Below are 26434 nucleotides of genomic sequence, written 5' to 3'. Positions count from 1 at the left end.
CATCAGTGAATAATTCAGGCACAGAGTGATCAGTTATGAAATAGAGGCAAGTGCCAAGAACCACTGGAGCACATTGGAGGGCGGACTCTTCCTGGAACAATGAGTGAGTTTTGAAAGAGTTGTCAAGGCAGAGAAAGGATAAGGCATTTTAGGCAGGAGGAAATGATGGTACAGGCATGGTGGTCTGAGGGGGTGCAGCAGATTTGAGGAAAGTTTCCAGGTGGCCTAGATGGTAAAGAATCTGCCTGCAATGCAGGAGACTTGGGTTATCCCTGGGTTGGGAAGATCCGCTGGAGAAGGGAATGGCTACCCACTCTAGTATTCTTGCCTGGAGAATCTCATAGACAGAGGAGCCTGGCAGGCTATAGTTCACAGGGTTGCAAAGAGTCAGACTAACACTGAGCGACTAACACTCAGCAGATAGAGTGGCCAGGTCACTCCCGGAGATGAGTCTGGACAAGGAGATTCGGGTGAAATCACGAACGCCCTTGAACTATATCTGGCAGTATCAGAAAGTCACTGCTGGGTTTTGAGCATCTGCACTTTAGGAAGTCAACTCTGGCAGCCGAGATGATGGACAGCTGGGTGGTTGCTGGAACCTCGAGGAATCCTAGATGTGCCAGGACCAGGCATGCACAGTGGGCACCTAGAAGGCCTCTAAGCACAAGCCAGCGCCCCACATGAGTGACCTTTCCCTGATGCAATGCAGAGCTTCAACACATAGATCATTCTGGTCCTCTGGGCATGGAGTGTTCCTCCAAGCAGCTGCTTGGTCCCCCAAGTTCTCAAAGACTTTCACATCCCATACTCAAATCTTATGATCTCCTGTGTGGAAAAACCTCCATGGGTGGCCTTGGCCCCTGGATGCGTATAGGCCTAATGTCATGCGTCTTGAAAACCTGGGGTGAAGAAGCCCTGGGCATCATCACCAAGGACAGTCCAGAGTCCAGGGTGAGGGCGCATTCTGCCCCCTGGAGGCAGGTTGTGCTAGGGAGGAAAGTGACCCTGGGGCTTTTCCATGTGACCCTGGGGCTTCCCTAGTAGATCAGTTGGTAAAGAATCCGCCTGCAATGCAGGAGACCCTGATTTGATTCCTGGGTGGGGAAGATCCCCTGGAGGAGGGCACAGCAACTCACTCCAGTATTCTTGCCTGGAGAATCCCATGGACAGAGGAGCCTGGCGGGCTATAGTCCTTGGGGTTGCAAAGAGTCTGACACCACTGAGCGACAGAGCACAGCACAGCACATGTGACCGTTCCGGAAGAATGGGCGTGTTCTATCTCAAGAAAAGTTGAAGTTAGACCTTACAAAGACCTTCCTGGTGATACCAGTGAAAAAACCCAGTACTTAGCACTCATCCAACTATACAGCTGGATTGGTGGCCACAGGAAAAATGACGAAGCAAAGAATTATGCAGAGGCAGGGAGTCAGGCTCCTGGTTGCCAGGGCGGCCAGTGAACTTTTCTTTATCTGTGTTTGAGGGCGGGGATGAGGTGCAGGGGAGTTCTGGGAGGACTTGAATGAAGACAGACTTTTCACCCTTGGTTATTTTAGCACTAGGAGGCTTCAAAGTTAGGCGGAAGCAAAAGGAAGCAGTCCCTCTGACACGATTTGGGGCATCTTACGTGGACAAAGCCTTGGAAGAAATAAGTCCCAAGGTTGCTTGGCCCTCCAACCAGAGCCAGCCCACCTCCCTGGGCCCCCACTCCTCATCTGTGAAAAAGGGAGATGAGAAAGATGGGCTAGATAACCTTAGGGTACCTGTCTACTGCAGAGGCTGTGTCAGGGGTCTTGGGTTCTCTTCAATTCATCCTTCAAGTTTTTGCGGAGCCCTCATTGTTTGCTCAGCACCAACTGGGGGGAAGGGGATCAAACAGAATACAAGCCTCAGGCTTGTGGGAAATGGGGGGTGGGGTGGAGAGATGGGGAAAGAGAAGTTAACGTTTCTGGAGCACTCAGTCTGTGCCAGGTGCCGCACGAACCCCTCAACGTGCTGACTCCTTTCCAGCTCCCAGGGACCCTGTGGGCAGGTACCAGCGCCTCCCATGTACTGATGGGGAAACCAGGGCTCAGAGAAAAAGCAACTTGACCAAAGCCACAAGGGAGGGGGCTGCACTGGAGCCCTCACCGTGAGCCGAGATGCTTCTCTGTGATGCAGGTGGTGACCCTCTGGGGTTCTCGCAGATGGAGCCTGGAAGCTGGAACCACCAGGAAGGCTTCATGGTGGAGAGGGCTCTCCATGCACGGGGCCTGGGGGAGCGGCAGAACTCGGAGGCTGGCCGGGGAGAGGAGCAGCCTGAGTGTCGTCTCAGACGGTGGCATGTGGGCAGCAGTTGTGGCTCCTGTCCGTGGTTCCACCGGAGAGAGAGGGGCTGGGGAGGGGCAGCGAATTCACCTAGAAGCATCACTCCTCCCCCAGCCTCATGTCTGCCATCTAAAAGACAGAGCTGGTTCAGCGGGGGTCAGCTTCCTCTCAGCTACTTAAGCCACTGGCCAGAAAGCAGACCACTGATAACTATGGTAGTTAGCACACACTGAGCAGGCAGTAGGAGCCAGAGCCTGCCTTAAGAACTCTCTAACTCACTTAAGCCTTCCAACATCCCAGGGAGGTAGGTTCCATTATTATTCCCATTTTATACCTGATGCGAAGAGCAGACTCATTGGAAAAGACCTCGATGCTGGGAAAGATGGAAGGCAAGAGAAGGGGATGACAGAGGATGAGATGGTTGGATGGCATCACCAACTCAATGTACTTGTGTTTGAGTAAGCTCCGGGAGATAGTGGAGGACAGGGAAGCTGGGCGGGCTGCAGTCCATGGGGTCGCAAAGAGTGGGACACGACTGGGTGACTAAACATTATATAGATGGGGAAACAGAGGAAAAGTGAGGTTAAGTAACCCGCTTAGCTGTTAAGTAACAGCTAATAAGAGACAGGACCCAGATTGGAACCGGGTAGTCTACCCTTAGGGCCTCCCTGTGGCTCAGACAGTAAAGAATCCACCTGTGGTGCGGGAGACCTGGGTTCAGTCCCTGGGTTGGGAAGATCCCCTGGAGGAGGGCATGGCAACCCACTCCAGTATTCTTGCCTGGAGAATCCCCAAGGACAGAGGAGCCTGGCCAGTACCGTCCGTGGGTCACAAAGAGTCGGACGTGACTGAGCGACTAAGCATAACACAGCACACATATTACGTCTAAGCAAGTTCCTGAGCCCCTCTCTCTGCTCCTCGGGGACCCTCTCCAAGCCCAGGCGCTCCTCCTGGCCTGGAGTTCTTGCACACCCAGAGAGCCCCACCCTAATGAAGACTGCAGGAGGCCCCCACCAGCCCCTCCACAGGCCCATAGCTGCCCGAGGGCCCCAGCCCCCCTCCCCTTACCCACATGCACCCCGCCCCCCCCAACCGAGCACCGTTGCCTTTCGTTCACAGTGACGGCGCCTGCGCCCAGGCCGGTGGGGGCACGGAGGACTCCGTGGCGGCGGCGGCGGTGGCCGGCAGACCCAGTGCCCATGCCCCGAAGGCTCAAGCCCAGCAGCTGCAGGAGGAGGAGGAGCGGCCGGGGGCGGGGGGCGCCTCCCCGCGGGCCGGCCCCCACCGCGCGGCCTCCCCAGGCCGGCAGCAGCCTGCCCTGGCGACAGCGCTCTGCTCCCGCGCCCCTGCCGCCTCCGATTACGAAATCTCCCTTGACCTAAAGAATAAACAGGTACCCAGGGCCTCCGAGGCGGGCGGGAAGGGTGGTGAAGGGCCCTGACTTGGGCGCTGTCCAGGGTCCCAGGGATGTCCCTGTCTGGGCCACCTGTGCGGCAGGCCCCCCTCTTGGCCACTAGTTCTCCCAGCTGAAAGGTAACTGCCCCTCCCTACAGCCAGCTCTTCTTGCAACCAGCCTTGACAGTGGCAGGGGTCACCCGTGCAGTGCCAAGCCCACAGGCAGCGTGTCCAGGGCTCTGCCCCTCTTACCACTGCAGGAAGCCCAGTGGTCCACACTTCCAGGCAGGTGAAGCCCCCACCCCCACCCCTGCTCCCAAGAGATGCCCAGCCTACCTGCCCACTCAAGGGGCGAGCTCCTTGCTCAGGCACAACAGGCTCAAATGAGGTTTGAAGACAGTGGTGTCCTCCAGGTAGGCTAAAGATTCCCGGGATTAGCCCAGATTGGGAGAGAGTCCAGGTGAAGGACCAGGGAGCCCTGGCGCGCTGCAGTTTGTGAGGTCGCAGAGTCGGACAAGACTTAGCGACTGAACAACGAAAGCCCCCCTGTTGGAAAACAAACTTCACTGAGGGGTTCTGGGTCTCCATCTTCCACTCTGTGAAGCAGCGAGAAAAATAGTCAGTCACGGGGTCCCCGTTGACACCCCCCCAATGACAATGGTACGGTTGCTTTGGTGGAAAGTTAAGAGACCTGAAAGGAAACGTGTGTGTGTGTGTGTGTGTGTGTGTGTGTGTGTGTGAACACACTTAGACACGGACTTTATGACTTAGCATTTCTGAGGAAGAGCGTTGAGCTTGGAGCCACATGTGTGGGATTTACTGTGTGTTCTTGTTCCAGTTCCTCTGTGACTTTGGGAAACACCAGTTAAGCACTCTGGGTGTTGGTTTCCTCATCAGTAAAACTCGGAATTATACCCTGAATCATCACTGACATCCCTTCCAGCTCTAAAATGTGTAGGTTCTAAAGAACCATTCCTTAACCCGATGGACGGTTTTGGAAACGAAGCTAGTAGAGAAGTCACTAAGACTGGGTTGAGCCCTGTTGAGCCCAGCCAGACACATTCTTTCCTTTGAGCGTGGATGCCAAGCTGTTACCCTGGGTCAGGGGCCAGCTGCCCATGATGCACCACAGGGCTTTTAGTAAGGTATTTTACAAAATCTCCTGTGATATCTATGTGGACGGGATAGAAAGGGGGTTAGTTGACAATATAGTCAGGTGGGTGTTCTCAAATGGAATTATAAAAAACAATGTGTTTTTTTTTTATCAGCACCAATTCCAAAGTGATTGAGTAGGGACTGTCCTTGCTCCTGCTCTGTTCAACCATTCTGAAAAGGACTGATGCAAAGCCGAAAGGGGACAGCTAATACCTTGATAACAGAATCCCAGATTTAAAAAAAATCCAATTAGGACAGAAATGTGGTTAAACGGAAAATGTAAAGTGAAAGAGGGAAAAATCTCAAGTTCTGTTCTTAGCTTTTGAAAATTCCACAGCACTATTACAAAACAAGCAGGCTTGGTCCTAGGCGAGAGGCCTTAGGGCTTGAGTTGACTTCAAGCTCAAGATAAATCAACAGCCAGTGAAGCCGCTGCCAGAGAAGTGGGCCCAGAGGCCTTCACAGACATGTAGATAAAACCCCCAGTGAGAGGAGCCTGGCGTGCTGCAGTCCATGTGGTCGCTGAGAGTCAGACACGACTGAGCAACTGAACAACAACAGAAAGGAGGCAGCTGCCTGGAGCCGCACTGGGTACCGGCCAGGCTGTCTGGTTCTAGGGGCTTCTTTTAAGAGGCAACAAAGAAAACCCTGAGGTGCTGAGGTTCTTCCAAAAAAGAAAACAAATTGGCTGGGGTCATATGATGGAGAAAGACATGGCAACTCACTCCAGTGTTCTTTCCTGGAGAATCCGAAGGACAGAGGACCTGGGGGCTACAGTCCGTGGGGCTACAGTTGCAAAGAGTTGGACACGACTGAAGTGACTTAGCACACACCCACCCACAGGGTCATATGGGGAAATTGTAGACATGAAGACGAGTTTTAAACATGGAAGAGCTGAATGTGAATTGGCTGGATCAGATTATTTTCTATTATTCCAAATAAAAATAGTGGTACTTGTCTGACAATCCAGCCTTTTAGACTCCCTGCTTCCAATGCAGGGGGCGTGGGTTTGATCCCCGGGGAACAGTGATCCCACATGCTGGGACCAAAAAAATAAAATGTTTTCTAAAAAATAAAATAAAAATAGTGGTACTAGTGCATTAAACTTAAAGGAGAGGAAGGTTTTATTTTCTTTTTTTATTGCTTTTTTTTTTTTTAGCTTAACTAACAATAAGAGCTGCTAAAAATGTAGCAGGTCCTGCTTCTGGGGTAGGGAATGCCCAAGCAGGGGCTGGGAGGCAGCCTGTCTGGAGAGGCACAGTGTGATGGGGTGGTCAGCTGGCCAGATGAGAGCGTCCTCTCCGTTCCCTGAGGACAGAGACCATCTCCTGTTCATCTGTGCACCTGTTGCCCGGCATCCAGCAGAGAGTCTTGGACAGAGTAAGAGCTCATCGAGTGAATATATTTTAAATAACTCTGATGAGCAAAGCAATGAGGAAGTGGGATACCCAAAAGAAAAAAACATGGTCCCTCCCTGCTCCCCGAAGAGAGTACCATTCAACTGAAGGAGTGGCCTGTTAGTAACACCAAAAGAAACGTGCCTTGGCCTGGGCAGGGAATTAGTTTAATTCTCACTGACTAGGGGCTGTGGAGAGTCGTGTGGGGTTCTAACAGGCACCGTGGACCTTTATCACGTGGGTGTAGTTCTAATAGATGGGCTTGCATGTCAGGAGGGCAGAAGTGGGGCAGGAAAGATGAGGGCTGGTAGAGGTGCAGCTGGTTCCTCCTGTCCTGGGGAATGGCCCCCTTCCTCTGGCCCAGGGAACCCTCCAGGCCAAGCACAGGCTAGGGGTGGGAGTGTTAGTTGCTCAGTTGTGTCTGGCTCTTTGCGAACCCATGGACTGTAGCCCACCAGGCTCCCCTGTCCATGGGATTCTCCAGGCAAGAATACTGGCAAAAAGTGATCAAGGAGTTGGGGCAGAGTGATTGAAAACACGGCATATGTTTACAAAAGATGGAACTCCACAGCTCTCTCTTCTGCAGATGAACTGTGTGGCCTTAGACAAGTTCCTTCCCTTCTCTGGGCCTTGGTTGCCACCTATAGCCCTTTGCCTCAGTGCCCTGCCCCCCACTTCTGCACTGGTCCACACTCACTCCTTCTCTTGCTTCAGGACTTCCCTGTACCTTCCTTCTCGACCACAGCTCTCCCAAGGCTATGGTGGAGGCCCCTTTTCAGTGTCCCCAAGGCACTCCGGTGCTCCCTGCCATTGCCCTCCAGCCCTGGATCACCGTTCCTGTTTGCTTGGCTTCTCCTTGAAGGCAGGGCAGAGATGTCCATCATTATCTCCCTGATGCCAACACAGCACCTGGCGTGAGAAGATGCTCAAACGGTGGAGAGAGGGAAGTAACAGCCCAGTGACCTGAAGGGGATGGAGAGGCGCGTGAAGCCTGGGTCAGGGCCTGACTGCATCTCAGGTGTTTTGAGATCTGCGATTTAGCATTCTGCTCCTGTGGTCCTCACGAGTCACTCACATCCTGTAGTTCTGGGGCTGGAAGGGATCCTGGACAGTCCTTATTCTCTCAGTTCACCAACCTGCCTGGCCTGCTCCATCAGCCAGTCCAAAATTCCAGGTGAGAGGGCCTGGCTGGGGCGCTGCTGCTGACGAGGGACACTGTGTGTCCCCCAGGCCTGAGGGTATGGGGAAGGGGGACACACATGGGGTGGGGGCTGGAGTGGTGCGGACTCTGGCTCCAAGCCCAGATCTAGAAGACAGCCTGCACTGCATTCCCCTGGTTGAGTTTAGTTCAAGGTGCAAACATTGATGAAGCCCCAGTCACAGGTCAGGATGGTGGTGGCCACAGAGAATGATGTCCTGCCTATGGGGGCCGGGGGCGGGTAGCAAGCATGAGGCTGGGATGAGGGGAAGCCAGCTATATGACATGATGGGAACAAAAGGTGATGATTCCCGTACTGAATTCAGAGGCCATCAGGAGCAATGGCTCCGGGCCAGGCTCAGGGGCTGAGGCCCCCAGTGAAGGGGACAATGAGGACACATCAGGGCCTCCAGGAGTTTCTGCTCTAGGAGGGGTCTGGGGGAGGGAGGGGAGGACGGGAACCTGAGTTAGACAGATACCACCAAGATTAGCGGGGAAACTGAGTGTCAGAGAAGCAGAAGACAGCCTTCTCCAGGGACTCAGGGCAGGGAGACCCGTTCTGGTTGGGGGACTGGGAGGCTTCCTGGGGGAGGGACACTGAAAGAAAGGGGGAACATTTTTGCCTGGAGGAGAGGGCGAGGTGAGAGCTGAGGGTGGAGAGGGGGTGACAGTGTGGGGAGGGGTGTGGGGGGTTGGGAGTTGTAGGGAGCTGTGGAGGTGGGGAGGCTGAGCAAGTGCTGGGGCAGGAAAGCCCAGTATGTGGGGGTGCAGGCAGGGGCAGGAGGTGGGGCTGGCATGTGAGCAGTGGAACTCCTGCAGTAGGAGGGGCCGGGGTGGGCGAGCCCAGGCTGCTGAGCCCCAGACCCGCTAGGACAGGGTGTTTATATTTATTTAGGGCAAGGATCTCCAGCGACTGGAAGACCTGTGTTTACCCTGCTCTGAGTACACTGCTCAGGGGATGTAACGCAAGGTGGATGGTGCTGGAGGAGGAACCAGGGAAGCGACCGGGGGCTGCCAGAGTGTCCAAGCGGGGAGTCTGGGGCGCCCCACATGGTGACAGTCTGGTGGAAAGTTCAGAGTGATGGCAGAAGCTATGGAGGGTCTGCGCTATAGGACTTTGCGCTTGACAGATGCACAGGATAAGGCAAAGGAGGATCCAGGGAAAATGCCAGGTCCCCAGACTGGACAGCCTTGGAGCTGGGGTGCTGTGACGTGACTAAGGATATCACTGAGAGCTGGTTCCTTATGGGGAAAGGGAGCAATGGACTGTTGGAAATGTAGGTCTTGAGTTGAGTCTAAGCATGGAGATTTGAAAGTTACGGAATCAACACTTCACCATCAAATTGCTACCACTTATTGAGCTTTGACCTACTGTGTGTCAGGTACCATGTGAAATAAGAATTCTCACCACAGAATGAAATCACAGAGTCAGCAGGATTATCTCCATTTAACAGACAAGAAAACAGATTCAGAGATGTTAAGAAACGTGTCCAAGGTCAGCCAGCAGGGAAGAGGTGGGTCTGGGCTGGGTGTTTCCCCATGGGCTTGCTTGTTCACCTATCACAGTGCAGTGAAGTTACGATGGAAGAAGACAAGGTTCTCAAACAAGAGATGAGAGGATATTAGCCCCAGAGACATCTATATAGCGTTGCCATGAGGGCTCTGCCCAAGACAGTTCCCTCTTCATTAGCTGTTAATTATCAGCTACCAGGGCTGCTCTAAAGACTTCCCACATGGAAGTCAGGAAGATGTCCAGCATTGGAAAATCATGAAGATGTGCCTGGAGAATGGAAGAGGGCACGCATATCATTCATCACTAGCATGGTTAGGGACCCTGTGGTCAGAATACAGGATCTGGGAGCTATAGGGAGACAGGAAAATCAAGATAGACTGGGTCAGGAAGGCTGAGGACAGAGTTTCAAGGGATAAAGTATCAAAGCTGCAGAAAAATTGGGGAGCAAGGGAGTTGAGGATGGGATTTAGTGATTAAAGTTCACTTTGAGGTGATCCTTTGGAGAGTCAGAAGTCTGGTGGGAGCAAAAGGCAGTTGCAAGGAGCCGGGGCACACGGGGCTGGCCAGTGGTTCGGCATCCGCACAGGAGGTAGAGGAGTCTGCCTGTAGGTTTAGTAGAAAGTAGAGAGTGGGCTAGTGCCCCGGAACAAGGGAGTCAAGCAGGGTCATGATCCAGTCTGGGTGACTTAGGAGGGTCTGTAGGCTGGTGGAAAGGGCCCAATGCTGGACTGGAGGCTGGAAATGCAAGTAGAAGGGACTAGTGGATGAAGAAAGCTTACAAAGAAGGCAAGAGATGGTGAGATCATCAGCCTGAGGAATGCTATGGTGAGATTAGGAAGCAGGTCGAAGGGTTCCACGTACTGGGGGATGGAATCTGGCCTTTCTGTCCGTACCCTACCTCTCTGTGATCCTGGGGGAAGTTGGAGGGCTAAAGGTCTTGCCTTGAGCTGTCGATCCCAGCCACCAGTCCTGATTGTTAGTTCAGGAATGTCACTCTGCAAGTGGAGTGTACGGCGCGTGACTAGCAACAGGACACAGTTTCAGAGCCTAGGAATACTTTCTCACTTCCTAAGCTTCCCTAAGGACTGACGGAACCCACCACAGTGCTACCATTTTGCCCATCCCCTTCATCCAGTCTTTGTCTGTTGTTTAAATGCAAAAAAAAAAAAAAATGTCCAGGAAGAACCACTGCTAACCCTCTTGGTCATTCGCACCTCAAAGAGAATGTTTTTCTAGTGCTTTCCCCAGAGAGATTTTTGATAAGGGAGAAAAAGTGAGTGCTTGGCCACCCAAGGAAAGACAAGAGCATGGGTTGGGGAGAGAGCTGAGGTGAGAGGAGGAAGGCCGACGGGCCGGTGCCTGAAGGTTTCCTGGGTTCAGACCCACCAGATGAGGCAGTACCCCCGACCCCTCCCCCCATCAGCCCCACCAAGCCCTGCCCCTATCGGAACAGCTCCCATTGTTCAGAACCAAGGTGAGTTGAATTGAAGAACATGGTAGCTGGAGGATCTCCCACTGTTGAAATATCCATCCATCACCCATCTGTCTTTTTACTAAATTCACATTCACTGAGCTCTATCATGTGCCAGCCCTTGGGCTCGGTACTGGGAACACAGAGATACTCAAACCTCAATCCCAACTCTTATGTGGCTCCCAGAAACAGGAAACGACCCCAATTTGTGACATGAATACCGAGAAAGAAAGCAGGTGAACAGGAGTAGCAGCAATGTTTTTTTTAACCTTTCTATTTAATCTTCATTTTTCTATTATTTAAAATATACACAAAAGTAGAAAGAATAGTATAATAAACTCCCATTTAACCATCACCCAGTTTCAATTAATATTGTTTCATCTAAGCCTTCTACTTTTTTGATGAAATATTTTAATACAAATTCAAGATACCACGCATTTCAGTAATCACCTACTACCGTTGCCCCACCCTTGCATGGGTATCCCCAACCCCAGAATCCAATCCTATACCTCACACCTTTAGGAGTCTTGGCAGCATTTGAGGCCACCGCACAGAGTTTTCAGACTTTGGCCCCTCAGTGCCGGCCTAGTTGTGCCTTCCCAGACCCCCGCCAGCGGTCAGCCAGGTCACCCCCTGCCCTGGTCTCCGAAAGCGTTGTCACATCCCTTCCCTAACCGTGCTCCCACGCCTCTCTGTCCTCACTGCAGATTGAAATGCTAGAACACAAGTACGGGGGCCACCTGGTGTCCCGGCGCGCCGCTTGCACCATCCAAACCGCCTTCCGCCAGTACCAGCTCAGCAAGAACTTTGAGAAGATCCGTAACTCTCTACTGGAGAGCCGCCTGCCCCGGCGCATCTCCCTGCGCAAGGCGCGCGCGCCCACGGCGGAGAGCCTGGCGGCCGAGAGGGCGCTCCTGGAGGGCTGCGGCCTCGCGGGGCTGCCGCTGGTGCGCTCGCCCTCCCTGCCGCCCACCTTTGCGGGCACGCTCACCGAGCTGGAGGACTCCTTCACCGAGCAGGTGCAATCCCTGGCCAAGTCCATCGACGACGCCCTCAGCACCTGGAGCCTCAAGACCATGTGCTCCCTGCAGGAGAGCGGCGCTTACCAGATCCACCGGGCCCTGCGCGCGGGCGCGGGACCGCCGAGCCTGGAGGGCGAGGCGCGGGAGCCCGAGGCCGCCTCCCTGGGGGCCGGGGCCGAGCCCACTGAGCCCCCCAGTCCGCCCCAGGGCCACGGCAGCACCCTCATGATGGCCTTCCGGGACGTCACAGTGCAGATCGCCAGCCAGAACATCTCTGTCTCCTCCTCCACGGCCCTGTCGGTGGCCAACTGCCTGGGCGCGCAGACGGCCCCGGTCCCCACAGATTCCGCGGTGGTTAAGGCCGAGGAGGGCGAGGCCAGAGCCCGGGAGGCCCCGGAGGGCCCCGAGGGCCCCAGGGCCAGCCAGGGTGCCGCGCCCGCTGAGGACCCGAGCGCAGAGGGGGAGGCCGGCGGGGCCCTGCGCGCCAGCTCACCGGTGGCCGCAGGGCCTGCGATGGAGGAGGAGGAGGAAGAAGAGACCGAGGAGGCGGCGAAAGGGACCGAGGGCGAACTCGAGGCTGGGGACAACTCGGAGCAGCTGAGCAGCAGCAGCACGTCCACTAAATCAGCCAAGTCGGGCTCCGAAGCGTCGGCCTCGGCCTCCAAGGAGGCCCTGCAGGCCATGATCCTGAGCTTGCCTCGCTACCACTGCGAGAACCCGGCGAGCTGCAAGTCACCCACGCTGTCCACCGACACCCTGCGCAAGCGGCTGTACCGCATCGGCCTCAACCTGTTCAACATGTAAGTCGGGGTGGGGGGCGGGGGGAAAGGGGGCACCTGCACTTAGCGATGAGCGAGGTTCCTGGGAATGGACCGCACGGACCCAGGGGCCTCCCCCGGGGCCTGGGCGCCACACCTGCTCCTTGAGATACTGTGGGGGACACACATTTTATTTTCAATTGATATGAATTTACTTTAAGGACTAGGGCTAAAACACCTCAAACCTATGCTTTAACCACTAGTACTGCTGGAAGAAGCAAGGCTTTGAAAAGTGAGATATTTACAAGAAAATGCAGCATTAGGTAAATATGTAAGGATGGAGCAGGAATCCCTCAGGTGGGACATGAGCCCCATGGGGTTGATGATGGGAGAAGAGAAACAGTGATGAAAAGAGGAAAGGTCAGGGGAACAGAGACCTAGTGCAAGGAACAGGAGAGGGGTGGGGGGGCCGGGACGGGCCAGGAGTATGATGCAAGTGGAAGTGGAGCAGAAGAGAGCAGGGGTGTGGACACAGAGATATGAATGGCCGCTGTAGCTCAGAGCCTCCAGCCAGACTTTCCTTGCTACCAAGAGGTATACAGCTGGTGGCAAGCAGAGGAAACACACATACCGGTCCTAGGGAGATTTCAAGTATATCTACTCATCTCCACCCTCCACTCACCCCTTCCTTCATAGACCTGAACTGGAAAACACAGCATCTCTCCCACCTATCAGTGAGGACTAAGCAGAAACCATTCACTTGTGTGTTCGTTTGCTCATTCCGCAACAATTTTTGGAGTGCTCAGTCCAGAAACCACATGGATGAGCAACACACATCCTCTGGCCTCAAGCTTATATTCAGTAGCTTGCCTGAGATAAAATGTTTGCAAACTTCAAATTTTTAGAGAGAGCATTATTATGCCATTTTATAGAACAGGAATCGGGCTCACACAGTGAGGTGAGCTGAGCGCTGTGAAGCAGCTAGTAAGTGGCATAGCTGGGTGAACTCATAGCTGCCTGCCTCCCAGCCCAGTGCTCTTTCTTCTATATCAGGCAGCCACTGGGATGAGTGTAGCCTAAGCCCTGTTTCCCCAGGCCCACACAGATGCCTGGACCCCACAAGGCAATGCTTCTCAAATGATGTGTACTGAAGGATCAGCTTGGGTTTTTACTCAGTATGTCGTGGGCTGATACTTTTGTGAAATTCAATAAACGTGAGTTGCTAGAAAAACAGTCACATGCTTGGTTGTCCTGAAAATGTCAACCTGCTATAAACGAGTCTAAAGGCTTACCCTCTATTTCTGTCCTCATCTTCTCCTGGACCAGTAAGACCCAGCTCAGGGAGCAGCAGGGATTTGCAGACCAGGCTGGGAACACATTTACCTTAAATCCCAGCACCCACACCCACACCCACACCCATGCACAGAGACTCCAGCCTGGGAAAGTAATCCCTGGGGAGCAGGGCCTTTCTTGTGTCTACAATGCACAGGGAAGAGGGATGTGGTAAGAGATCCCACCTCTGTGTCCCAATCCACCCTCCTCCTGGTTCCAGCGTGGATCCTGAGTAGAGAAAGCAGGATACAGGTGGGAGGAGGGCTTGGGGGTCTGAAGATCAGATCCAGTGGGACTGAGGCTTGAAGACAGAAAGGATGCCCCTCTACCTGCTCTGCAACCTACTTTGACCAGCCCTCCCCAGCCCCGCACCATCCTCTGTCCTTGGTGGGGAGGTTCAGAAGCATGCTCGGAGAGAGCCTTCAGAAAGGGAGGCCCTCTGCAGCAGAAGGAATAGTGGCATTTCCTGGGAATTCCACCTGGTTACCTCCAGGCACTTCTGGGTTCCCTGGGCTGGAAGAAAGGGAGGAAAGGAGTCACGGACTGTCTTGCCTCACTCTCTACTTCTTTTCCCCATCCCACCCCAGAAACCCAGACAAAGGCATCCAGTTCTTGATCTCTCGAGGCTTCATCCCCGACACCCCCATTGGAGTGGCCCATTTCCTGCTCCAGCGTAAGGGCCTGAGCCGCCAGATGATCGGCGAGTTCCTGGGCAACAGCAAGAAGCAGTTCAACCGCGATGTGCTCGAGTGAGTGCCCGCCTCCGGGTTCCGCCCCGCCCTCCTAGCCCACCCTACACTCCAGGATCTCCTGGATGGCCTGGGACCTCAGCTAGGGAAGGACACAGGGCAAGACAGGACCTCTGAAGTCTGGGTGGATTCCCAGAAGTCAAGGCGCCAGTCCTTGGGGCTTCCTGATTGGTCAAAGGAGCCAGGAGCCCCATGACTCTTAGCCAATCACCTGCTTCCTCTCCAGTTATCCTGCAACTTACTGAGCCAGGGTGCTCCTCCCACAGGCACTGGGGATGAGATGGGGCTGGGGGCGGGGCTATCACAGAAATAGTCCAGGGAGACCGAAAGGCAGGAGAGTGAAACTGGAAGAGGGCTGTGTCAGTGCTGGGGCCATCTCCTCCTGGGGGACTGACCCCTCAGCATCACCTGCTGCCTGTCCAGCCCCCCAGTCCCTGAGCGTCCGCTTCATATCATGGAGGAACCATGGGGCAGGAAAGGAAGGGGTTAGGGTTTTTAGAGCCAGAAACTACGTTTGATGTTGTGTAGTCGCTAAGTCATGTCCGACTCTTTTGAGATCCCACAGACTGTAGCCTGCCAGACTCCTCTGTCCATGGGATTTTCCAGGCAAGAATACTGGAGTGGGTTGCCATTTTCTTCTCCAGGGGATCTTCCCAACCCAGGGATCGAACCCCCGTCTTCTGTTTGGCAGGCAGATTCTTTACCAGTGAGCCACCAGAAACTAAGATTGCGTAAAGATAGATTGACCACCAAGATCACACAATCAAAAAATTGTTTTAAAGTCCAATAGATGAGATATTTGGAGGGGAGCGAGGGGGCTGCCTTGGTTCAAGCTCAACTTCGTGGGTATGATGCTGTGGGTAAGTAGGTGAGCTTCACAACAGGACCAGATTTCCTGGGGCTCAGGAGCAGGACCTTGGAGCCACCTCGCCTCTCCAAAGAGGGGGTGAGGCCCTGTGAAGTCTGCCCTGGACCCCTACCTCCCCTCCTGACTCTCTCCATGCTCCTCCTCTCTTCTGCTGGCTCCCTGAACTCACTTTCTCTCCAAAGTCAACCCTCTGTAGGGAGCCCTTCCCACTTCTCTCCCACCCCCTTGTCCTTGGGCACACTCAGCAGAAGTGTTTACCCAGGGGTCCTGGGAGAACCCCCTCCTCCTGTACTTGTTCTTGGAGCAGCAAAGGCCCACCACAGAGGCCTAGGGCTCCTGCTCCAGGTTTAGAAGCAAGAGGGTCACTGTCAGTATCCCTGGGGTGGAAGCTAGAGACCTGGCTTCTTCTTCTTTTTTTTTTTTTTTAAAGAAACATTTATTTATTTGGCTGTGCTGGATCTTAGTCATGGCATGCAAGATCTTTAGTTTTGGCATGTGAACTCTTGGGCTTCCCTCATGGCTCAGCTGGTAAAGAATCCGCCTGCAATGCAGTAGACCTGGGTTCGATCCCTGGCTTGGGAAGATCCCCTGGAGAAGGGTAAGGCTATCCACTCCAGTATTCTGGCCTGGAGAATTCTATGGGCTGTATGTATAGTCCATGGGGTTGCAAAGAGTTGGACACGACTGAGCGACTTTCACTTCACTTCATTTCCTGTGAACTCTTACTTGCAGCATATGGAATGTAGTTCCCTGACTAGGGATCAAACCTTGGCTCTCTGCACTGGGGGCTCCGAGTCAGCCACTGGACCCCCAGGGAAGTCCCGACTTGGCTTCTGTTTGTGGAGCAGCCTTGGTGCTGTGTCTTGGGACAGCCCCTGCCCTCTGGCCATGGCCTCTGTTTCCATACCCAGAGAGTGGAGGGGTTGGGCTACGAGGGGAGGTCAGCTGGCCTTGGGAATCCCGTTCACCTTCCTGAATCCACGATGGGGTAGTTGTTACCTGAGTGCAGTCAGAAGAGAGGGAGGGGGGACCCGTCCGAGGGATGCTGAGATCCCTGATGGCCCTCTCCTCTCTCTGACTCGGTGGCTTTGGACCGTTGGTTGTCCTTCCTGGTGCCCAAACCCACAAATGCACGTGCTTCCCTTCCCCCTCAGGGGACTCTTTGAGGAACTGCGCAAGAGGAGAAAGAGCTAGTTTCCTGTCTCTTTCCTTTCCTATTTTTCTTCTGGTTCATCTCTCCGGCCTTTTCATTTGCCTTTGTCCCCTTTCCACCGATGAGCAAGTGGAGCTGCTACATCCGATGGCTTCATTCTTTCCATCTGCCCCACGACCTGGGGGGCAACCCGGCTTTGTGCCTCTACTCTGGGGCAGCGGTGGCAGCTTCACTTCCGGGCCCTGACTGCCTCGTCTGTTCTCTTCCTCCTTTCCAGTTCTCATGTGGCCTGGCCCCAGAATTCTAACCTGCTTCCCATCCCCCTTCCCACCCCCTCTCAGCTCCCCTCAACCCCCAGCCTGCACTTCACGGAACACATGGTTTTTCTCCAGCCCAGGTTGTGCTGAGCAGCACATGGAAAACTTAATTGCCCATCCTCCCCGGGAGACTGAGTGTGTGGGCTGGAGACTCAGACCAGCTGCTATGCGGGAGGGGCACAGGGCTGGGGACTGGGCTGGCTGCTGGATGGACTCAGGCTTAGATGATGGGGCAGTGGGGAGAGAGGAGAAATGGCTGGACATGAGAGGCCAGCTCTGATTCCTGCTCTGTTTCTAACAGGCTCTAGAGCTCTTGCATGTCACTTCTGCTCCAGGCCTCAGCTTCCTCACCTGCAAAGAGAGTGGGCTGGGCTGTGTGAGCTTGGATCCCTCCAAGCACTGCCGGTGAATCTATCATCTTCCCCAATCCTTAGTGTGCTTTTAACACCTTGGCATCATGCAAAATCTTCTGCCCTAAAGTGCTTTGTCACCATGCCAGAGCCACCCAGAGGGGCACTCAGGGGAACAGGATGGTCATTTACTACTCATTCACCAAATATTGAGTGCCTACTGTATGTAGGGAACCAGGGCTGAGCTGGGTATCCAATGTGTGTGTGTGTGTGTGTGTGTGTGTGTGTGTGTGTATAGAAAGGGGAAGAACAGGAATGGCTTCAGGGAAGATACAGACCCAGGTATCAACAGGAAGAGATGAGAGGAGGAATGTGGAAAGAGAGGCAAAGGGCCCAGGAGCCTCCAGTGGGCACTGTGGGCTTGGGGAGGGTGGAGAGCAGAGCCGAGCCCCGATTCTGCCCCAGTGAATGCCCCCCGCCCCACGTGCTTTGTTCTGCAGCCACGCAGGCCCTGGGCTCCGAGACCCTGGCACACCCAGCCTGCGCATGGCAGCTCCTCCCCCAAGTCTGCGTCACCCGGATGCCTGGTTTGTCCCCTGCGAGGAGGTGCCCAGAGAGGACAAGAGCACGGAGAGGCAGGAAGAGGCAGGCACTGGCGGGGCAGCCAGGCACGGGGAGTTCTGGCATCCCCCTGCTGCTCAAGCCAGCATCCCCTGTCCCTTCCTTCCCCCCACAAGAGGAAACACATAAGCGACAGTCACCCAGTGCCGTTTTCGGTTTTGTCCTGACCGGGAAGGCTTCATGGGATTCCGCACTGCTCCCTGCCCCCACCCGTGACATTCAGCCCATGGCATCCATTCCGTACAAAGCTGTTTGCTGAATAAAAGACATAAATCACCCCTCCCCTTGGAGACTGAGACAGCCCAAGCCACCGCACTCTCCAAGATACAGAGAGACAGGAAGGGGAGAGGCGGGGAGGGAGAGGGCCCGGGAGGAGGGCAGACAGGGTGAGAGGAGGGCCCCGCACCAGATAGAATCTGCCCCTGACGCGGATCTGCATTTGAGCATCACAGAGGTGCTGATATTTGCTTCCAGAATCAGGCCCTCGGTGCTGTTAAAAGCTGACCTCTCTTTTCATCCCTTGCTGTGCTCGTCCATGGAAGCCCCATTCCAAGAAGGGATGTGTCCCACCAGGCTTTACTGAATAATAATAGAAGGCATTCTGGGCTCAAAGGGCCATGTCCATTCCTGTGTTTACCTGGGAAGGTTTGGGTTTTGGGCTCTCTCTTTTTTTTTTAGGAGAAACCAGCCTCAAGTTTGTCATTTGTCAAATGGGGATAATAGAACCAGTCATATGAATTAAATTTTAAAATGGATATGAAGTGCTTAACTCAGTGCCTGATGCTTAGTAAATTCTTTTAAAATGTCAGCTATTTCTGTTACTGTATTTTCTATTTAAAACCACAGGGCATAAAAAGAAGCCCAGGGCATTAGACCTCCTCACTCCCCACTCCCCCACGGCCCCTCCCCTAACACAGGGAAACCTCAGACTCCTCAGGGCATGTCTCAGTCCACTGCTACAGAAGGGAGGGGCCACCCCGAGCCTGGAGGAAGCCCCGCTCTGGTGTTGAGAAGGAAGGGCAGTGGGAGCCGGAGGGCAGTGGGGGTCGGAATTCTTGGGGGGCTGAAAGTGCTTCCCTCTCCGTTTTCACATGGCTGGGAAATTTGGCTCTGCTCTAATTCCTTCCTGAAGTGTTCGCTTCAGCAGGTTTGAAGGCCAGTGGGTGGGGGGGGCTGTTGCATGCGGGTTTTCGGCGGCCACCCTCCTGGCTCGCGTGATCGCCGCGCACGTGGATAGCATCTGTCCGTTGCACGGAGATGCAGAGGGGGCGGTTTGGGGGTTGAGCAGTCCCGGGGGGCAGGGTGGGAGAGAAGGTTTCCCTGGGGGATTCCTTCTTGCACTGCGTCTGCTCCACTCTCTGTTAGATACCGGAGTAGGACGTTTCAGTCAGATTTCATTATTGCATTTCCGTGGAAATGTGTTGGCCAGCGTGGGACAGATTTGTTCTTCTTCGGGGACACTCAGAAATGAAGACAGATTGTCTGTCAAACTCAACAGGCTGGAAGGCGCTGGCCTCTCTTTGCTGGGAAGGGCCGACTCCAGAAGGTCCTGGGCATTGTCTGCGTGTAGCTTCTGATGGGTTGTCTTGCTGCTTAGGAGATCCACAGGCAAGGGGAGAGCAGGCTGGCACCCATGCCCACCCTGGTGGGTCTGGAGGGGGATGGAGAGAGGCTGGGGCAGACATGGATAGGTGGCTTTGTGTGGCTCTGAAAACTTGATGCTGCTCCCACTCAGAGGGATGGAAGGAGAAGGTCTCTTCTAACGGGGTGTCTTGGGGTTTTATGACCTTGAGCCCTCACCTCTCCAGTGCCCTTTTCTCCACCCTTGCCTACACATACACACACACACACACACACACACACACACACACACGGATGAGAAAGTCTCCTTAACAGTTAACAGTCACTGGCATTTCAGAAGCACTCACTCCTGTACATGGAGACCCTGGAACTCCAAGTTCTTGAACTCCAAGTTCAAGAGTGGGATGAACTCCAAGTCCAGAGTTGAGACTCCCTTTGGCTTGGTCATGGGTACATGGAGATTGGGCTTTTATACAAAAATGAATAAACCCAGTGCCCACTACTTTCCTGAGCCCTCCAGTCCTAGCTCCAGAGGGGTCTCTCTCAATCCTGTGTGATAACTCAGGGGTGGCTGACACTGGCTACTCAGTGCAAGGGGACTTCCTGGAGGGGCATCCTGGGTGTCACACCCGCCCTGGGGTTTCTCAGGAGGGCCATCTGTGAGAGAGTGGGCAGCTCACGTGTGTCAAATGTATATCATGTGCCAGCAGGCATGGTTCCAAGAGCTTTATGCGCAGAGCCACATTTTCTTCCCAGCAGCGCTGTGAGGCGAATGCTGGAGTCTGCACCCAGTCAAGGAACTGAGTACCAGAGAAGGTGGGTTGCTTGCCCACAGAGCTGAGCAGCCACTGAGATCTGAAGCCAGGCAGAATGGTCCACAGCCTGAGCCCTTAGCTCTGCACCTTCCTGCCTTCTGCTCCATCCCAACAGGCGTCTGGTCCAGATGTCTCTACTGTGCATGTCAGACCCCAGTTGTGAATGGTGGTGCTGAGAAGCGCCTTGGACGGTCAGTTAGTCCAGCCCCCTCATTTTCCCTGGGCAGGGACTGAGGCCTGAGAGAAGAAACATCTAGTGCCCTGGCCAAAATCAGGTGCTCTTCCCATGTATGTGCTAAGTCGCTCAGTCTGTTCCACTCTATATGACCCCATGGACTATAGCCTGCCAGATCCTCCATCCACGGTGTTCTCCAGGCAAGAACGCTGGAGTGGGTTGCTATGCTCTCCTCCAGGGGATCTTCCAGACCCAGGGATCACACCCACGTCTCTTGTGTCTCCTGCATTGGCAGGTGGGTTCTTTACCACTAGTGCCCCCCGAGAAGCCCCTCCCATCCCTGATGCACCTTTATTTGCTGGCCCCGGCCCTCTCATCTAGGAAGAAAGCAGAGCTGAGGAACTGGTGCACAAACCTCCATCGGTCGGAGCCGACTCGGTTTCTTCTGTCTGACACACTATGTTGTAAACAGTTGATGGACTGTTGTAAACTGGTGATGGACTTTCAGGCAGAGCTAATTGGTGATAATGGCAAGGGTGTTTATAGCTCTGCTAGTAGAAATTTCAGGTCTGCTTGACCACCAGGCACATCAACTCTGATTTGGTCCCTAATGAGAACTCTCATTTCCTTTTTAAAAATGTATTTGTGTATATATACATATACCATCTGAGTCACCAGATATATATATATAGGCTTCCCTGGTGGCTCAGATGGTAAAGAAACTGCCTGCTATGTGGGAGACCTGGGTTCGACCCCTGGGTTGGGAAGATCCCCTGGAGGAGGATGTGGCAACCCACTCCAGTATTCTTGCTTGGGAAATCCCATGGACAGAGGAGACTGGCAGGCTACAGTCCACAGGGGCACAAAGCTAAACACATACACACACGTGTATACTTTTATTGAAGTACAGTTGATTTACAATGTTGTGCCAATCTTTGCTGTACAGCAAGGTGACTCAGTTATATAGACATTCTTTTATATATTCTTTTCCATTATGGTTTGTCATGGGATATTGAATATAATTCCCTGTGCTATATAGTAGGACCTTGTTGGTTATCCATTCTAAATGTAATAGTTGTGACTACCAACCCTAAACTCCCAGTCTATCCCTCCCTCCCCCACCCCTTGGCAACTGCAAGACGGAAACTCTTTGTTTCTTATACTCTGTTATAAACTGAGAGCTTTACATACATCGTCTCTTCTAAAACCCATAACCCCACCTGCCCACTGGTAGGTTACAGGGATTACCTGTAACTAGGTGTTACAGGCTTAGCTCCATTCTAGAGGTGAGAAAAGTGAGGCCCAGTGAGGCTAAGTGACTAGAACCTAATAGTCATATGGTGAAGTGAAGTGAAGTGAAATTTGCTCAGTAGTAGCCAACTCTTAGTGACCCCTTGGACTATAGCCCACCAGGCTCCTCTATCCATGGGGATTCTCCAGGCAAGAATACTGGACTGGGTTGCTGTTGCCATGCCCTCCTCCAGGGGATCTTCCCGACTAAGGGACTGAACCCAGGTGTCCCGCATTGCAGGCAGATTCTTTACCAGCTGAGCCACAAGAGAAGCGCAAGAAGACCGAAGTGGGTAGCGTATCCCTTCTCCAGGGGATCTTCCCGACCCAGAAGTTGAACTGGGGTCTCCAGCATTGCAGATGGATTCTTTACCAACTGAGCTACCAGGGAAGCCTAAGATTCAAACCCAAGGGTGCCTGACACCAAGGGCCTGACCTCTTTCTGACCCACTCCTGTCATCAGCACAGAGCATGAATCTTAAACAGCAGCAGCCCCTGAGAAATTGCTAGCAATGTCAATTCTCAGACTCTAGCACAGAGCCCCAGAATCAGAAACCCTGGGGTGGTGCCCAGCCTCCTGCTTGCTGATCAGCCTGCCAGGTGGTTCTGGTGAGCCCTCCAGTTTGAGAGCCACCGGGTGGGGCTGCCAGCCCAGCAAAAGGAAAGTGGCCTCAGCCTCCTCACCGACTCCCGATTTGTGGGGCAGGTTCAAGGTGCGTCGGCAGCCATCCCCTCTGAGGCCCTCAAACAAGATTTTCGTTGTTGCTGTGTCGTCACCAGGGACCCTGGCAGGCCCTCCTGTGTCAGCCTCCTCCAGCTTTGTTTTGTTGGCCACGTCACCCTTTTGCAGAAGGCCCTGACCTTTGTTAGGCATGTTATGAGTTCTGACTAACGAAAATAACTCTGTGGCGGATGGGGATATTTTTAATTGAATTGTATGAGACAAGAACTGCAGAAATAACACCCGGGTTCCTCCAGCTCATCGTGGTGGGTGGTTTCGTTTTCCATCCTAATCTTGAAACTGGCCCGGCTCTGCCTGGAGCAGAGTCTCATGTGGGCAGCACACACCTCTCCCAGCCTCGGCCCAGCCTCAGCTTCCAGGGTTTCACAGTCTTTTCTGACCAATTAAACATCCCTGCTGCCATCATCACCTATTCTCAGCTCTCATCCAGTGCCTTTGTCTGCCAGACACTGTCTTGCTTTATTTAAAAAAAAAAAAAAAGTGGAGATGACAACATTCATTTTGATCACAGTTGTGTACAATGCTTCGTTTTCCTGCAACGCAGACTGATGCCATGCACGGATCAGTGCTAACGAGTAATTTTATGCAAGGTTATACCTGTTTATACAGATGCAGGGAGCGTCTGTGTTTATGCTTTCCCAGCCCTTGCAAGGGGCTTGCTGCATCTCTGCAGAAACTCACAGGAAGGAGGGCACCTACCCCACTTTCCCTGATCCAAGTGGGAGCACCACCGGGATTACCCCCTGTTAGCAGCACCTCGCCAGGCAGGTCCAGACATCTCCCCAGGAGAAGCCTCATCAGGGCCAGCTGGCCAGGTTCTCATCACTCCCTGGCCTGCAAAGGCAGCCGAACAACAGGAAGTGTGTGCATTCCACGCTGCGTCACTGCCCACGGTCTGGAATCCACCAGTCCTTCCCTTGGCAGCCGTGTCCAGAGGTCAGGTCCAGCTGATCTGGGCCACCAGGTCAAGGCCCCAGCCACAGAGCTCCTTCTCCAGCTGACCTTTCCTCTAGCTCATGGCCCCAGTCGTTCTCCAGGTTGGTCCTGTCACTCACTCATTCATCCACCCCAGGAATGTTTATTGAGTTCAGATATCCGCTAGGAATGCAGAAATCGACTCTGGGGATCTGGGAGCATGTGGCCTGGTGGGAGACACAGCAGAGGAACCACGGAGGTCGAGGAAGACTCTCCGAGAGATGGACATCTATCTAGACACAGACCTGGAGGTCGGGGGTGGGCTGCAGGACAAAGGAGCACCCTGGGTGAATGAACTCGCAATGATTGGAAAGCGAGGCTGCAGGACAGAGCCAGGATACCACAGGGGCAGGGGTGACTGGGAGTCACCAGGGCTGTGCTTTGCCGGGGAACTCGGGTTTCATACAGGGGGTGTGGGAAGCCTTGGAAAAATTATAAGCAGAGGAGTGAGTGACAGGGCCGTGGATGTCTTAGAAGTGTTCTTCTGGAAGATGGTTTGGAGGCATGGAGGCTGGTCCAGAGGCTACTGAAGTCACAGTTGTGGTGAGATGCTGAGGCCCTGACCCTCAGCAGAGGCCGTGGGGAGGGGAGAGGTGGGCGGAGCCCTGAGGCTGGGAGAGGCAGCTGACCAGAGTGAGTGGGAACAGAGGTGGCCCATCTCAGGAAGAGCCTCCTGGGCTGCTGAGAATTCAGAATGCGTGGTCTTTGCTTCAGACCCACTGGAGTACTTTGTCCAGGTTATACTAAATAAACACGTTTATACTTTCAGCTTTGAGAAGAGAGAGATGCTGGATGTGGGTACATTTTATCTGAAGAATTCCTCAAACCAGACATTATCAAATATTTACTCAGGCCAACTTAAAATATTAAATACTTGGTAAAACATAAAAGATGTACACCCTGACTTTCCTGCAAGAGTTGCTAACGCAGCCTGTGGCCTGGTGAAGGCTGCCCAGGGACTGACTCCCGCCCTCGGCAGCCTCCTCTGTGCGTAGTAGCACCATTATTTAACGTGGCCTCTTATGAACCCTGTAGATCAACCAAATGAATCCTTGTCCCCCGCACCCAGTTATTCCTTTGGGATGTCTCTCAGATTCTGAGCTGGCCTGGCCCATTCAGGTCCATTTGGTTTGTTCCGATTTAGCCCCATCTCTCTCCTGGCCCTCTGCAGGTGCCTCCTGACGGCCCCTGCTTCTCTATTGCCCCTGCCCTTCCCTGCACGTTCATTCTCCCCCAACACCAGAGAAACCATCGTCAAACAAACTGGATTTGTCAATCCTCTGATAGTACCCTTCTATTTCTTTCCCCTGTGTTCAGGAAACCCCCTCCCCTCTCTGCATCCTATGGGAACTAAGACAGGGCAACATGGGGCGGATGTGGGGTGACCAGGACGGAGAAAAGCAGAGTGGCACGTGTGTGCGGGAAAGGACACGTCAGCTCCACGCGGGAGCCTCTGCGGCCCTCGGGGGCGTCAGGCCTGCTGCTTAGTTGGGCCCAGATTCCCGCCCTGATGCTCATGATCCTGAGGACAGGGTGCCCTAGGAGGGCAAGGCCGGATGCGCTGGGGGCCAGGAGGTTAAACTGACTTGTCACTTGCTTGGGGGTGGGCCGTCTGCTCGGCTACAAATGGTCAGATACTGGAGGGGTGGTGTAAGAGGAGACGGAAGCAGGGAGAAAGCCAGGCCCCTGACAGGCCTTGGAGAGGACAGGAGAGGAAACTGTTCACCTTTTAAACCTCTGACTTCTGGATGCTCAGGGGCTGAGAGAAGAGGCCCTGGGATTTGGAGGCGGGAGGTCTGGACTCAGCATCCTCTTAGCCGGAGGCCTTGGACTGCTGGCCGCCGCCCTGGGCCCCAGGTTCTGGCAGTGGGAGGAGGACCCTTGGCCAGCACCTTGCAGGGCTGTCTGGGAGGGGAGGCAGGGGTGAGGAGGTCCTCCTGGGCTATGGCAGGAGACCCTGGCATGGGTAAGTCCCTCCTGGTTGGTTTCAGACCCCCAAATCTTGCCTTTCCTTCAGGGAGGGGTTGTCTAACCAGCAGGGGGGCTTTGCCCCACTCCCCAGCTCTGGCTGATGGAGGGAGGTGTGCCCCACCGCCCTCATAGCCCTCTCCCCTCCTGGCCTCAGCTGCGTGGTGGACGAGATGGACTTCTCTGCCATGGAGCTGGACGAGGCCTTGCGCAAGTTCCAGGCCCATATCCGCGTGCAGGGCGAGGCCCAGAAGGTGGAGCGGCTCATAGAGGCCTTCAGGTGGGTCCTCCCCAGCCCTCACATACGCTGGACGTTGGGGAAGTAGGGGGCTGCCAGCTGGGGGCAGGAGTCCCACACACACCCAGGGAATGGAGGAAGCAGCCCAGGCTCTTAGCTGAGGACCGGAGTCCTAGAGGGCTGGTTGGGGTTTGGGCGGGGGATGGTGGGAGGGTGGCAGGAGGGGAGGAAAGAAGCAGGCAGACCTCTGGGGCTCTCTGAGCTGGACCAGCATCTGGCCTCCAGGTGGCCTGGTGGCACTTCGTGTGTCCCCATCAACCAGCGGGTTTTTACTGAGCATCAGTCTGAGGCTGGTACCGGTGGGGAGGAGGTGCCTGGGGTCTTTGGGTGCATGACACCTGCCCTGTCCCCTCAGTGGGAATGGGGGCCAAAGTGTGGGGATGGGGAGCCCCTCGGGCCTAAGCACACACTCGGAAAATCGGACGTGCTCCCGAGCGCCCCCTCTCGGGCGTGTGGGGAAGGCAGGGCCCTCACGCCCCCCGCGTGCCCTCACGTCCCCCGCGTGCCCCCGCCGCAGCCAGCGATACTGCATGTGCAACCCCGAGGTGGTGCAGCAGTTCCACAATCCGGACACCATCTTCATCCTGGCCTTCGCCATCATCCTGCTCAACACCGACATGTACAGCCCCAACATCAAGCCCGACCGCAAGATGATGCTGGAGGACTTTATCCGGAACCTGCGAGGTAGGGGGGCAGTGGGGCGGGAGCACTGCTCAGAGTCGTTCCAGGAGTCTCAGACCCCCACGGAAGGCTGTCACCCCGGTGGTCAAGGGCACTGGAACTGCTGTCTGGGCCCAGAAGGTTGCTAGCATGCCGGGCATCGGGGGAGTCCTTCCTATTCTGACTTTCATTATCGTGTGCCTTCTTTGGCTCTTTCTTCACCCATTGTGCTGGGAACTAGTTTCTTCCTTTTATTAATAGTCCAGAAACACATGCCTCCTAAATATTGCATCTAAGCATCTCCCCTCTCCTTTTTCTTTGGACTCT

General features: G+C 54.4%; 1 protein-coding gene across 4 annotated transcripts in view; it reads left to right on the top strand.

The window, feature by feature from the left end:
* IQSEC3 (IQ motif and Sec7 domain ArfGEF 3) overlaps positions 1 to 26434 on the top strand; it is an 89446-nt gene that overhangs the window by 44126 nt on the left and 18886 nt on the right. For 2 of the 4 annotated variants that reach the window (XM_040233705.1, XM_040233703.1), the window contains exons 2-5: positions 11141 to 12255; positions 14133 to 14294; positions 25307 to 25429; positions 25965 to 26131. In XM_040233705.1, coding sequence (XP_040089639.1) covers positions 11147 to 12255; positions 14133 to 14294; positions 25307 to 25429; positions 25965 to 26131 — 1561 coding nt within the window. In that variant the 5' untranslated portion in view covers positions 11141 to 11146. Of the gene's footprint in view, positions 1 to 3423; positions 3698 to 11140; positions 12256 to 14132; positions 14295 to 25306; positions 25430 to 25964; positions 26132 to 26434 lie in introns of those variants that run through there. The other 2 variants (XM_040233706.1, XM_040233704.1) reach the window with 2 other exon arrangements.

This window comes from Oryx dammah, unplaced genomic scaffold (assembly GCF_014754425.2).
Source record: "Oryx dammah isolate SB20612 unplaced genomic scaffold, SCBI_Odam_1.1 HiC_scaffold_29, whole genome shotgun sequence".
In the NCBI taxonomy this organism is placed as follows: Eukaryota; Metazoa; Chordata; class Mammalia; order Artiodactyla; family Bovidae; genus Oryx; species Oryx dammah.
Note: the sequence above shows the minus strand (reverse complement) of the source record. Positions and strands in the feature narration are given on the sequence as shown.